Source organism: Carcharhinus amblyrhynchos, chromosome 22 (assembly GCF_965287045.1).
Source record: "Carcharhinus amblyrhynchos chromosome 22, sCarAmb.v2.hapA, whole genome shotgun sequence".
NCBI classification, from domain to species: domain Eukaryota; kingdom Metazoa; phylum Chordata; class Chondrichthyes; order Carcharhiniformes; family Carcharhinidae; genus Carcharhinus; species Carcharhinus amblyrhynchos.
Genome location: NC_137345.1, coordinates 18,685,069 through 18,699,710, shown reverse-complemented (window position 1 = coordinate 18,699,710; position 14,642 = coordinate 18,685,069). Strand labels below are relative to the sequence as shown.

General features: G+C 40.0%; 1 protein-coding gene and 1 long non-coding RNA gene across 2 annotated transcripts in view; both read right to left on the bottom strand.

Annotated features, from left to right (window-relative positions):
* The window catches only part of LOC145356763 (sushi, von Willebrand factor type A, EGF and pentraxin domain-containing protein 1-like), a 52,682-nt gene extending 48,466 nt beyond the window's left edge, over window positions 1-4,216 (bottom strand). Inside the window, exons 1-3 of the mRNA XM_080209631.1 lie at window positions 4,150-4,216; window positions 2,025-2,121; window positions 1,524-1,597 (exon numbers count right to left, since the gene is read on the bottom strand). Of these exons, the coding sequence (XP_080065757.1) occupies window positions 1,524-1,597; window positions 2,025-2,121; window positions 4,150-4,216 (238 nt within the window). The remainder of the gene's footprint in view (window positions 1-1,523; window positions 1,598-2,024; window positions 2,122-4,149) is intronic.
* Window positions 4,217-6,401: 2,185 nt separating this feature from the next.
* LOC145356916 (uncharacterized) lies at window positions 6,402-9,500 on the bottom strand. Its single transcript, XR_013889222.1, has 3 exons — window positions 9,452-9,500; window positions 7,550-7,646; window positions 6,402-6,440 (listed from the first exon to the last, which is right to left on the bottom strand). It is a non-coding gene; the product is annotated as an uncharacterized LOC145356916 (long non-coding RNA).
* Window positions 9,501-14,642: the final 5,142 nt, after the last annotated feature.

Sequence of the window (14,642 nt, the reverse complement as noted above, 5' to 3'; positions counted from 1 at the left end):
AATTCTTAACTGCTAATATTTCTCTATTGGCTCCAATTCTAGCAATATTCCTCTTACAGACTTACACTCCTCTTCTAAAATCAGTTAGCAAACCTCCAGGCTTATGTGATTGTACTTGTTAACAGTCCATTGAACACCTCTGGAGAGAGAGAATAGACCCACCTGTCTCTGACAGCCGAAAACAGCTGCCTTGGGGAGAGAAAAAACTGAAAGATACATCCAGCTTCTTTCAGAACCAGGCAGAAACGTACTGTTTTAAAATAAAAGAGAACTGTGCATTCTCCCTACAAGCTTACCACTGCCCATTCGTATCAACCCAATCAAAACCCCACTCTGAAACCCAAGGGGAAAAACCAAAATAAACAAAAAATGCATTAACTCATTTTAAAACAAACACATTCCTGGTTAAAATCAATCATTAGCCTGCATTCTCAGCATGTGAACTGCCTAAAGTAGACAAATTGGCACCATGTAAACCAGAGCTGAATTTTAAGCATACCCCTTACATGAAAAATGTTTTTTTTTAATTCTTAAAGGCACAGTATCATCACATATCTTTGTGATATATATCATGAAATCCACTTATTTCTGCTCCCAAAGCAATAGCTGCTTTACCCCAGCACCACAAACAATAAAATCTTTCTCTATGTTTTTCCATCTCCTCTAAAGTGATTAATTTCACTGCAGCTTGATCAGCAAATTAATGCAAGGTATGTTGTATTAACACAGCTTATTCAGTTGGGCACAAACACAATCCTTGTTGGAACATAACATAAGAATGGCAATCTAGCTCATACAGCTAGATTTAATTTTGGATGATTCACATCACTTGCACTTTTCCTTTATGTAAAGGCAAAATACTGCAATGCTGGAATCTGACACAAAAACAGCAAATGGTGAAGAAACTCAACAGATCTGACGGCATCTGTGGAGAGAGAATAGGACTAATGTTTTGAGTCTGGATGATCCTTTGTTAGAGTTCAAACGCCCAACTCTGATGACGTGTTATCCAGACTTGAAACATTGGTTCGATTCTCTCTCCACAGATGCTGTCAGGCCTGCTGAGTTTCCCCACCATTTGCTGTTTTTGCACTTTTCCTTTCCCTATCACTTTCACTTTCTCAATATCCCATGGCCAAAACTACCATTTCACGTCAGCTGGAACTCAACTAAAGTAAGCACCTGTCAATTACCCATCAAAACTCAGCTCCTTATTTCAGCACTAACATTTGGAGTTGGGCAGAAGATTAAAGTCTTCTCTAATGAGCAGGAGTGGCTTGGTGAACGGCCATTTCTCATCTCATAAATTATTTTCCTTTACTATGCAATGTTGAATCAAAGCACTGAATAAATGTTTCCTCCCTCATCCCATGAAGACAGAGCTCTAAGCTAGAGAATGTCAAAATGCCGCAGAAGAAGAAAACTTGGTTACAAATCAAAACTCCAAGGCATTGAAAAGGGACATTACCATTTGGCAAGGAAGTTAAGTCGGTCACTTTGCAAAAGAGGGAAATTTAACTTACGTTCACAGGATGGGACCTTGCCATCCCAACCCTCAGCTGTACATTCCCGATAGTCTTTACCCAGCATTTTGAACCTAGAGAAAGACAAACAAGACACCATCAGTCATAAAATAGTTAATCAGAGGAGTCAGTTTACTGACACAATAGGCATTTTAAGATGCATAACAGAAGAAAAATCTATCAAACAATCACAATCATACAGTTGGAAAAAAAAAAGTCAATCAAATTTTCCTTAATTAAACTGCATCTGCCAAGTCTTTGCCCAGTCACTTAGGTTATCCAAAACACTTTGTGAAACTAAAGTTAGCAAAGGGATGAAGGAATCCGGCTCAATTAAAGCTCAGATGGACAACTGTCCTTAGGAATGTAAAGAACGAGAGTTGGACAGTTATTTTAAATTGCTCCAATCACAACGTTAAAATAATGTTCAGTGTTGTGCAACATTAAATTAATGTTGTTCTGCACCAAAATTATTCATTACTTTATATACTGAACACTTACCCAAAGTCACAATAGAAAGTTACTCTATTTCCAACTGTTTTATTTGGTGCATTATAATATCCATTCAGAATCTCTCCAGGGTTACCACACGTTATTGCTATACAGAAAGTAAAAAGGAAGAGTTAGAATTGTGTCAAAATCCCACATCCCTGCAACCCAGACGTAGTCTCTTCCGCCTTCTTCCGTCAGGAAAAAAATAAAAACTCTGAGGTTACGTATCAACCACTCAAGAACTCCTTCCGTGCTGCTTTCAGACTTTTGAATGGACCTACTTTGCATGAAGTTAACCTTTCTCTACACCTAGCTATAACTGCAACACTTCATCCTGCACTCTCTCGTTTTCTTCTCTATGAACGGTATGCTTTGTCTGTATAACACGCAAGAAACAATACTTTTCACTGTATGCTAATACATGGGACAATAATAAGTCAAATCAAATATACTCCAAGAGTGTTTTTGACTGCAATTCCACTGTTTCACACAAAGCTAATTACTCACAATGTCAGATCAGCACAACACTGAAATTTATTTATCAAATTCTGCCAACATAAATGCAATATTTTTTCACAGTCCCCAGTATTTCTCAACAACAGTTCCATCTCTGTGTTCAATTGCTCTCTGCACTGGTCTGCATCAATTTTCACCGAGAAGGCATACGGCATGCTTGCCTTCATTAACCAGGGTATTAAGCTTAAAAATTGGAAAGTCATGGTGCAACTTTATAGAACATTAGTTAGGCCATGCTTGGAATATACTGTTCAATTCCAGGAGGATGTGGAGGCTTTGGAGAGGGTATAGGAAAGATTTATCAGAATGTTGCCTGGTATGGGGGGCATTAGCTATGAGGAGAGGTTGGAGAAACTTGGTTTGTTCTCACTGGGGCGACGGCGGTTGAGGGGAGACCTGATAGAAGTCTACAAGATTATGAGAAACATGGACAGAGTGGATAGTCAGAAGCTTTTTCCCAAGGTGGAAGAGTCAATTACTAGGGAGCATAGGTTTAAGGTGCGAGGGGCAAGGTTTAAAGGAGGTGTATGAGGCAGATTTTTTTACACAGAGAGTAGTGGGTGCCTGGAACTCGTTGCCGGAGGAGGTAGTGGAAGTGGATACAGTAGTGACTTTTAAGGGGCGTCATGACATGTACATGAATAGGTTTGGAATAGAGGGATACGTTCCCCAGAAGGAAAGGGGTTTTAGTTAAATTGGGCAGCACGGTCAGTGCAGGCTTGGAGGGCCGAAGGGTTGTTCCTGTGCTGCAATTTTCTTTGTTCTTCGTATGGTGAGAAGCTAGGGTGGGATTCTCCGGCCTCCCAGACACGTTTGTCATGGTGGGAGGGGATCGACCATTGTGTGATCTTCTGGTCCCATCACACTCAATGAGACTTCCCATTCACTGCACACTAGGCCACCGGGAAACCCGTGGCTGGGGTGTGCCAATGGTGGGACGAGAAGATCCCATCAGATGAACAGCCATCAAGTTCAGGTCTAAGAACTACGGAAGAGCAGAAATAATTAGCCTTGAGTGTCTACTCTTGTCACAATTGGTCCCTCAAGCAGGCGACCCTCTTCTGCTGTGCTGTGCTTAAAAGGGACAATCACCACAGCGCCACTAAAACCTTCCATGTTTCCATTACCTCAGCAATATCTGTCACTTTCACTCAAATGTAAATTAATGCAACCATTCCATATTAGCTGCATGGGGATAATTGACTCAGTGGTGCATAAAGCAGCACCTTTAGAGGAGAAGGGAAGAGGAAGAGAAGGGAGTATGGATCATTAACATCCACTGCACTGTTCCTTTACTTTCCACTTCCTCCTGGATCTCCAATGGGACCAACTGTCACTGCCTGGAAATCCAAGCTCACCAAAACATCCCATCACCCCACCAAAACTCAGCTCCATCCTCCAACACTAGTATGGGTGCTATGGTAGAAGATTAAAGTCATCTGGAGGACCACACCTGATTTGACGATTCCTATTCCAAGAAATTGAAATTCCAAATTAGAAGATGTCAAAATACACCAGGGAAGAACCAACAGCACACAAGAAATCATTGCTGGTAGCTCAATCATTGGGTAAAGAAAAGCAAACAAGTCACATTATAAAACAGGGAAATATAACTTACGTTCACAGGATGGAACCTCACCATCCCATCCCTCAGCTGTACATTGCCTATAATCTCGACCCACCATTTTGTATCTAGAAAAAGAGAAGCAAATCACCCGTATTAGTAACCTGCAATTTAATTGGGAAAGTGTTAGTGTGCTGACCAGGTTAGAATTCTAGAGGTCCTGAGAGAAATAAGTCTTATTAAAATAGCAATAAACTTTAAAACATAGAAAAGATGGGACAAGGTTACTGGCATCATGAAGGAATCAAATACAGTTGCGTTGTGAAAGAAATTAGTGCTGCTGAGACCCTGTATAAAAGTACATTGTACAGCAGAAACATTGCTGCACTCAGTTCACCTTCAACCTGATCTTGAATACAGTTTAAGCATTCTGAGGAACCAGCAGACACATGGCCAGTGTTGATCTCAGATTATGGGTCTGTGCATTAATTTTCCAATCCAAGCACTAACAATTCTCACCTTGATCAGTACAGTTGTAAATTGTCAATTCAACTCTAAATTGAATTCTCATTCAGAGTTCACACGTGGTGCTTTTATCAGAAATATGAAACATGAGAAACAGCCATCTGAAATTATTTAAATCACACTAAAATAATCTCGGCCCTTGCCAAAAGTTATTTAGTAATTTACATGGTGAATACTCACCCAGTGTCACAATAAAAAGTAACTTTATTTCCAACTGTGTTATTTGGTGCAGTATGATACCCATTCAGAATTTCCCCTGGGTGACCACAGTTTATCGCTACACAGGAAGTAAAAGAAAAGATACAATTATTGCAAAACTCCAGACAGGTTTTACATTGCAATATTTAACAAGATGAATAGCCACACACAAATTCTTCACATTGTCAAGTTACGATAGGTGGAATTTGACAGCGCTGGTGCAGGGCTGGAACATCCATCGAGCCATTCAAATGTCCATTGGCTCCGATAGGACCAGAACATTCCTCCAGCAGGACTGCTGTAAAATTCCACCCTAAATACTTGGAATTCATTATTCTACAAAATGACAATACAAGACATTCTTTCAACCTACAACACCTCACAGCATGCCTTCAACAAGATTATATTTTTATAAAACCATATTGTCTCTGCCTGGCTGCCTTGAACTTTTCTAATTATCCTGCTATAACACCTTTAATAAAGACTTCTTCCCTATGACAGTTGTTAGGCTAACTGGTCTGCAGTTTCCTGCTTCTGTCTTCCTGTGCAATGTTGAGTCAAAATCTAAGAGTGAATTAACAGGTTTAGTACAAGGGAGAATACATTCAACATCCTTAAATTAGACTTTTTGTTTAGTTATTTGTTGACCATTCCTGGTTGCCCTTGAATTGAATGGTTTGCCATGCCATTTCAGAGGGTTGTTGAGAATCAACAACTTTCCCATGGCTCTGGAGTCACATGTAGGCCAGACCAGAAGGACACAGACTTCCTTCCCTAGAGGACATTAATGTACCAGATTTTTTTTTCAACAATCAACAATGGTTTTATGGTTATCAGTAGATTCTTAATTCCAGATATATTTTATTGAATTTAAATTCCACCATCTGCTGTGGCAGGATTCAAACCCAAGTCCCCAGAACATTAGTTGAGTTTCTGGATTAATAGTCTAGTGATAATATCACTAGGTCATCACCTCCCCCTAAGGCACATGTTCATCAAATGTTTTATCTCAAGGACTTGAGGTCTGCAGAACTCACCAGAAAGGTTGTTTATGTTTTATAAGAATGGACAATTTTCTAGCGAGATTACAAATAAGCTTTGGGGTGAAGTTTTAATAATAAACCTACATAGGCAAGACCAGAATTTCAAAACAATGTTCTGTGTACTGACAAACTGAATAAGCAGTCTGTATCTGTGATTTAAAACAGAGAGTGGTATTAGAGTCCTCTCCCTGTGATTGATGTATTAGAACTATATGAAAGTACAACTCCAAAGGTTTCTCCAGATAGTTCCCTCCAAGCTTGAATCTGGAATAAACTATTATAGTCAGTTCCTGAGTCTCCTGAGATGACATAGAAGAAGTGCACCACAAAACTGTTTCATCCCATTCCAAAAAGTTGTAAGTCAAAACTAGAAAATGTCCAAACCCCATAGGAAGAAATCTTGGCTGAGAATCAGCATTATATAACAACTCATTGGAAGTGGATCAAGTATTTGTCACTAAAATGTCAGTTAGTTACTTTACAAAACAGGGAAACAGAAACCTACGTTCACAGGATGGAACCTCGCCATCCCAACCCTCAGCTGTACACTGCCGATAATCCCTGCCCACAATGTTGTATCTAGAAAAATAAACACAAGCCATCATAAGCAAAAGAAAGTTTATTGGAAAAGCGTTATGGTTTACTGGCCAGGTAGGAATTCCGAGATTCATAGAGGGAAAATCTATTGAACTCTGAACAAACTGCGACAAAAAAATAACAGAACAGTGAAATAGGAATCAAATATTGTTGTATTGTTGCTTAACAATAAAACCTCAGGTCAGACCCCAGATAAAGTATGGAGCACAGGCGAAGGAGCATTGGTGCATAAAGCTCACATTCCAAATGACTTTTAATGTAATTTATGCATTTCAAAGAAACAGCAGACATTACAGGAATTAGGACTTCTTGTTGAAGTTGTACAAGATATTAATAAGGCCACAATTGAAATATTGTGTACAGCCTATTATTGAAAGGATATTGTTAAACTAGAAAGAATGCAGAAAAGGTTTACTAGGATGCTACCGGGACTTGGTGGTTTGAGATACATGGAGAGGCTGAATAGACTGGAACTTTTTCCCCTGGCACGTGGAGGCTTAGAGGTGAGCTTATAGAGGTCTATAAAATAATGAGGGACATAGATCAGGTAGATAGTCAACATCTTTTCTCAAGGTTAGGGGAGTCTAAAAGTAGAAGGCATCGGTTTAAGGTGAGAGGTACAAAAGTGTTCAGAGGTCCAGTTTTTACACACAGAGGGTGGTGAGTGTCTAGAATGAGCTGCCAGAGGTAGTAGTAGAGGTGGGTATAATATTGTCTTTTAAAAAGCATTTAGACAGTTAGATGGTAAGATGGGTATAGAGGGATATGGGGCAAATGTGGGCAATTGGGATTACCTAAATGGTAAAAACTGTGTGGCATGGACAAGTTGGGCCAAAGGGCCTGTTTCCATGCTGTAAACCTTTAAGACTCTATAAGCAGGATTTTACAACCTTGCTCAGGTGAGGCTCGTAAAATCCCGCCCAAGGCCAGGAGAATTCCAATTCCAGGGCAGGCAAGGTGTAAAATTCTGGCCCATGACTCTGTGAATTCACATGTTGTGATGGCTGAATATGGTCACCTGGAAGTCAGAGAGTTAAAATAATATTGTTCCTCGCCAGAATTGTTCACTAATTTATACACTGGCTACTTACCCAACGTCACAATGAAAAGTAACGTTATTTCCAACAGTCCAGTTGGGTGCCTTATAATATCCATTCACAATTGCCCCAGGATTTCCACAGGTTATTGCTATATAGAAAATAAAACAAGAAAATATTGAAATTATATAAAAACACATAATCACCAATAATTTTTTCATTCCTAATCACAGATCTTTAATACAAATATAAAACACTGCTGCACAATTGTCCAGAATATAATTTGGAATTCATTTTTCAGAATTCAGAATTTTCTCAACATCCATAGTAACAGCAACTGGTCTCTGTATTCGACAGTATCAGTCTTCACTAGTGATCCTAAACATAATAACAGGGATGCCATGTGGGCTTTACCACAATTTGCAGAATTGGTGGGAACCCCATATCACTTTCGTGGTGAGAACTTGATGTGATTTAATTATCCTCAGGCACTTAATGGGCAGCATTTGGCCTTCTATCCCTCTGGAAAACCCACCCCCCCAGCAGCTATAGGCCAATCAGGGCTGGCAGTTCTTAATTGCTGGCAATGCTACCAAGAACAATGGGTGCATTTGGTAATGAACCAAGGCACAAAACAAGAATTACTACTAGATCCCTGGACACAATTGATACCCACTGGATTATGACATCAGAGACAAGAACAGGGCATTGGGTTTCTGCAGCACAACCCCCTCTTCCCAAAGCTGGTCTCAACATCACGGACTGACTGCTTGACCCCACTACAAGACAACAGGAAAACCTAACAGTGTTTGCTAGGCAAATAAGAATCACGCAAGTCCTCTTAAATCACTGAGCCACCTCTAACATCTGGTTAGTTCAGGGATAGTTATTCTCATGTGGCTCATTAAAAAGTCCAATAGACATCTCACCAGCAGCAGGTGGGATTCCCACATGAGGCCCTTCCTGCTCCCCCTTGCCCATTTAATGGGAATAGCTTTCCTGACACACCTCTTCTTGCCCTATTCTACTGCCCCAGCCCCTCCCCAAAACATGTCACTCTGGCTGATTACATTAAAGCCCAACTAAATCCTCCTACTTTTGAATGGTGGAGCAGTAGGAGCCTCAGTGGAGCTAAATTATCCAGACGTTGATAGCTACTGAAAAATACTGCGCAAGGTCCAAAATGTAATCAAAATATCTAATGAAATGTTGTCCCTTATTTTTAGGTTGAAGGAACTGAAAAGTGAAGAAATGGCCACTCCCTCTTCCATGACATTATCAGTTCTACCTCAGCACCAAATCGACTAAGACCTTCACCATGATTTTGTCACTTCATGAATACCTATTGCTTACATGCAGTCTTGAGCAGAAACTAATGCAACACTTTCCTATGGATTGTATTCAGATATTTGGGTCAGTGGGGCACAGAGACAGATGTGGCCGGATCTTAATATAAAAATGGAGGAGGAACAGAAGGGAGTCTGAGCATGATTTACGTATCGATCACGAACATCAACTACGTTTTTCCAATTTCTTCCAATTCCACCTCCTTGATCTCCTATAACCCAAATTACTGGTTCCTGTCAGCTGCCACTCCATTGGAGTTAGGAAATCCTGAGCCCCTATCATCCGCCAAGATACTGCTCTTTACTCCAACACCACCATTTGCACCAGGACAGAAGATTAGAGTCTTCTGCAAGGAGCAGAATTTATTTGATGAATGGTCATTTCTCATTCCACAGGTTATGTCCCTTACGTATGTAATGTTGAATCAAATGTGAATTTTTTGGCCCATTCCTAAAAAAAACAGAATTCCACACTTGGATGTCAAAACACTGGAAGAAGGAAAACTCGGATGCGAACCAACACTACATGACAATTCCTTGAAAGTGGTTCAATCATTTTGGTACAGATAAGCAAGATAGTTAATTCACAAAACAGGGAATCATAACTTACGTTCACAAGATGGAATCTCACCATCCCAACCCTCAGCTGTACATTGCAGATAATCTCGACCCACGATTTTGTATCTGGAAAAAGAGAAACAAACATCCTGTATGAGTAACGTCTTTCTCAAACGGCAGTCGAATCAGAGGCTGGAATCTTACCACCATTCACACCGGCGAGATTTTCCATCCCGCTGCAGAGAACGTAAATTTGGCTGGCCACCAAATTCTCCGACCTCACCGCAGCGGGAGCATGACATGAACAGTCAGTAAGATCGCACCCCGAGTCTTTCATTATTTTTAAGGCAGAGCTCGATAGATTAATTGGATGACGACCAAATTAGAATTCTAAGCAACATCTATTGAGAAAGAAATCTATCAAAATAGCAATAAGCTTTTAAAAAATTGAAATGGTGGAAATGATTAGCAGAGGAACGAAGGAATCAAATACAGTTTTGTTGCAAAAATAATGCTGGTGAGACCAGTTTCACCTTTAAGCTGTTTTTCAATATAGTTTAAGCATTTAGAGCAAACAGACAACAGATACTGATCTCAGATTGTGGATCCAGGGATCATTAACACATTCAGCATTTCTATCTTTATCCAAGCACTAACATCCCCAGCCTTGATCAGTGTAAAGAATGTTAAAAATAAATTTCAGATCAAAACTAAAAATTGGATGCCTCACTTATTCCGCACTTTGTGTGCTGTCATCAGAAATATGAATTTCTGACTATCCAAAATCACCTTAATATCATTTAAATTTTATAGTCTTTCACGAAAATTATTCAATAATTTCCATACTGAATACTCACCCAATGTTACAATAAAAAGTAATTTTATTTCCAACTGTCTGATTTGGTGCAGTATAATATCCATTCAAAAACTCCCCGGGGTGACCACAGTTTATCGCTGCACAGAAAATAAAATGACAAATATTAGGATTTTTGCAAAACTCTAAAATCTCCAACTTGTTTTTCATTGCAATATTTAACACAAAGTTGAACAACCACAATCAAAGTATCACAATATCAAGTTACTCAATGCTCAGAATTCATTTTTCCAAATTGTAGCAACATGAAATGTGAGACTTATTCTCAATCTGCAATATCTCACACACTTGTCTGTCTTCAACAACACAATGCATTGACCAACATCAATCTTCACCAGACAACCAAAATCCTAATGTCAGGTATCCACCTACTTAATAAATTTTGAAAGAACAAAGATAGAGAGCAGAAAAGAACATATGAACATACAAATATATAAACTAAGACAACTCAGCTGCTCTAGAATGCTACATAATTCAAGTAGACCATGCTGATCTGATTGCAACTTCGACTTTATTCCTGACTAACCATTCTTAATCAAGAATCTATCTAGGCCTGTCTTAAAAATAATCAAAATCTCTGCTTCCACTGCCTTTTGAGGAAGAGAGTTCCAAAGGTTCCTGATGCACTGAGAGAAAAAGTAATGCCTCATCTGAGAGAAGCAGTTGCCTGGTATTGTCACTAGACTAGTAATCCAGAAACCCTCTTGGGATTGGAATCTGAATCCCACCATGACAAATGATTATGTTAAATTAGCTTTTCTAATCAGATCCCTCAGAAATCTGACCTCTACAATCTCTCAACAGTTAGACAGTAAAATCATAAAATCCATACAGTGCAGAAGGAGACCATTCGGCTCATCAAGCCTACACTGATGACAATCCCACCCAGACCCTATCCCCAATATCCCATGCATTTACCTTGCTAATCCCCTGACACCAAGGAGCAATTTAACATAGCCAATCAACCTAACCCGCACATCTTTGGAGTGTGGGAAGAAACTGGAGCATCCAGACTAAACCCAGGGAGACACGGGGAGAAAGTGCGCACAGGCCTGAGACCTGAATTGAACATAGGTCCCTAGCACTGTGAGGCAGCAATGCTAACCACTCTGCCCTTGTGTTTGTGTTCTTCCTGTCAAAATGGACAACTTCACAATTGCTCACAAATTTGCTCCATTTCCCAGACATTTGCTCCTTCAGTTAACCCATGTCCCTTTGTAGCCTTCTTGCATACACTTCACAATTTACTCTCCTACTTATCTTGCTGTCATCAGCAAATTTACTAATCACACCTTCAGTACAGGTCATTTATATGAATTCTAAGAAGATGAGGCCCCAGCACTGATCCCAGTTATCACCACTCATCACACCTTGCCAACCGGAAAAAGACCCATTCATGCCAGCTATACCACGAGCTTTTGTTCCTCGTAATACCCTTTGATGTGACATCTTATCAAATGTATCTTGGAAATCTAAGTACAGGACATAATCAGGTTCCCTTGATCTACAGCGCATGTGACTCCTCCAGAAAGTCCAACGAACTGGTTAAACATGATTTCCTTTGCACATGTTGACTCTAATTGCCCTTAATTTTTCCAAATGCCCTGCTATAGCACCTTTAATAATGGCTTCTGACATTTTCCCAATGACAAATGTTAGGCTAACTGGCCTATATTTTCCTGCTATCTATCTCCCTCAAGTTTTGAAACAAAGGAGTTACATTTGTTATTTTCCTATCTACTGAAACCTTCCCTGAATCCAGGGATCTTGGAAAATTAACACCAGTACATCACTATTTATCTAACCACTTCTTTCAGGACAATAAGATGATGTCCATGTGGACCTAGAGATTAGTCACCCCTCTCCCCGCCCAAAGCCCCAACAATTTGCTCGGTACCACTTCCCTGGTGATTGTAACATTCTGGAGATCCTCCTTCCCATTTCCTGATTTATCTTTTTTTCTGGGATGTTACCTGTGTCTTCGTGAATGAGGATTGGTGCAAAATATTAGTTCATCATCTCTTTACCTACCATCTCCTTACTTTCCACATCAATTCCCTAGATGCACCTTCCATAGAATCAAAGCTCACTTTGATAACTCTTTTCTTATTTAAATATCTGGAGAAATGCTAACTCGCCATTTTAATATTACAAGCTGGCTTTCTTTTGAACTAAAAACTTTCACTCTTTATTAATCATTCTGTCATTTTTTGCTATTCCTCATATTATTTCTAATCTTCTGACCTGCCAACTAACTTTCAGCAATTATATGCTTTTTAATTACGTTTAATACTGTTGTTAATCTACTTCATTAACCACAGATGGTGGGTCCTCTCCTTGGAATTTTTCTCTCCCATTGGATTGCATTGTTTCTGTGAATTCTGAAATATCCCTTAAAATGCCTGCCACTGAAACTTTATTGATTCATCCCTTAACAACATGCCCTTTCAGGCCTTCATAATTACTCCTATTTCAGTTTAAAATATTAGCTTTGAATGCATTCTTCTCTCCCTCAAACTGAATGTAAAATTCAATCATATTTTAAATCACTGCTAACCAAGGGCAACTTCACAACGAGGTTATCAATTAATCCTATCTCATTGCACAACACCAAATCTAGTATAGCCTGCCCTCTGGTTGGCTCTAGAATGCGATGTTGTCAAAAACTATCCAGAAAGTATTCTATGAGTTCATCGTTTATGCTACCTTTTCCCTTCTGATTTTTCAAATCTTCTGTAGATTAAGATACCCCATGATCATTGTCATATATGTTTCACAAGCTCCAGTTATCTTTTCTTTCATATTCTGTCCTATCATGTAGTTACAATTAAGAGAGAGCTGTACTCCGTTCCTTCCAGAGACTTCTCGACAAAAGACTTTTAGGTGTTTGGGTAAAGGGACAAAATATAATTAAAATGGTTACTTAAATACAGTCCATCTCATCAAGGCTTTTGGAAATGAAAACTAAGGAAGTGATTTCAAAGTCTCCTATCCATCACAAAGATCACTTATTTCCACGTCTTGACATTTTCTGCTCTACCTCAGCAATTCTGCCACTAAAATCCTCCACCATGTTCTTGTCACCTCATCAATGTCTGTTACCTTCACTCAAGCATAAACTAATAGAAAAGTTTGCAATGGCTGCACAAAAACAACCAATTAAGTGAGGTGCAGACACAGAAGGGTCTTTAAACAAGAATGCAAGAGGAAGAAAAAGGTAATACGAGATGATTTACATACAAATCAGTCGCATCGATTATACTTTAACTGTACTTGCAACACCGCTCACACCTTCTAGATCTTCCATTGCCCAAAATGCCATCAAATAAAAACTACATCAAAATTAGCACCTCCTAAACTTCCCAATTACATATCAAACATCGGCTCCTTGTTATAAGGCTATTGGTGATGCTGGTGTAGAAGGTTAAAATCTTCTGGGGGAAGCAGAATTGATTTCATGAATGACAATTTCTCATTCATGTATTCTCAGGAGGTGATCTTAATGGCTCATCACTCTGGCAATTGAGGCCAGAGGTGATGGCCTCACTGGTGGGACCAGAGGCAATTGAGGTCGCCAGGTGGTCAGGGGCAAGGGGAGAGCAGTGCTTGCTTGGCACTGCCAGCCTGGAACCATGGCAGTGCCAGTCTGACAGCTGGCATTGCCCACTGGGCAGGGCCTAAGGGGAGGGGCAGGGCCTGGAGGGGTGGAAGCGCATGGGGAGCTGTGCACTTTGGAATTGGGAATCGTCAGACTGGCACTCAACTTGATTTGATTTATTATTGTCACATGTATTAACATACAGTGAAAAGTATTGTTTCTTGCGCGCTCTACAGACAAAGCATACTGCTCATAGAGAACGAAATGAGAGAGTGCAGAATGTAGTGTTACAGTCATAGCTAGGTTGTAGAGAAAGATCAACTTAATGCAAAGTAAGTCCATTCAAAAGTCTGACAACAGTAGAGAAGAAGCTGTTCTTGACTCGGTTGGTACGTGACCTCAGACTTTTGTATCTTTTTCCTGATGGAAGAAGGTGGAAGAGAGAATGTCTGGGGTGCGTGGGGTCCTTAATTATGCTGGCTGCTTTGCCGAGGCAGCAGGAAGTACAGACAGAGTCAATGGATGGGAGGCTGTTCTGTGTGATGGATTGGGCTACATTCACAACGTTTTGTAGTTCCTTGAGGTCTTGGGCAGAGCAGGAGCCATACCAAGCTGTGATACAACCAGAAAGAATGCTTTCTATGTGCATGTCTGCAAGTTGGTGAGAGTCATAGCTGACATGCCAAATTTCCTTAGTCTTCTGAGAATGTAGAGGCGTTGGTGAGTTTTCTTAACTATAGTGTTAGCATGGGGGACCAGAACAGGTTGTTG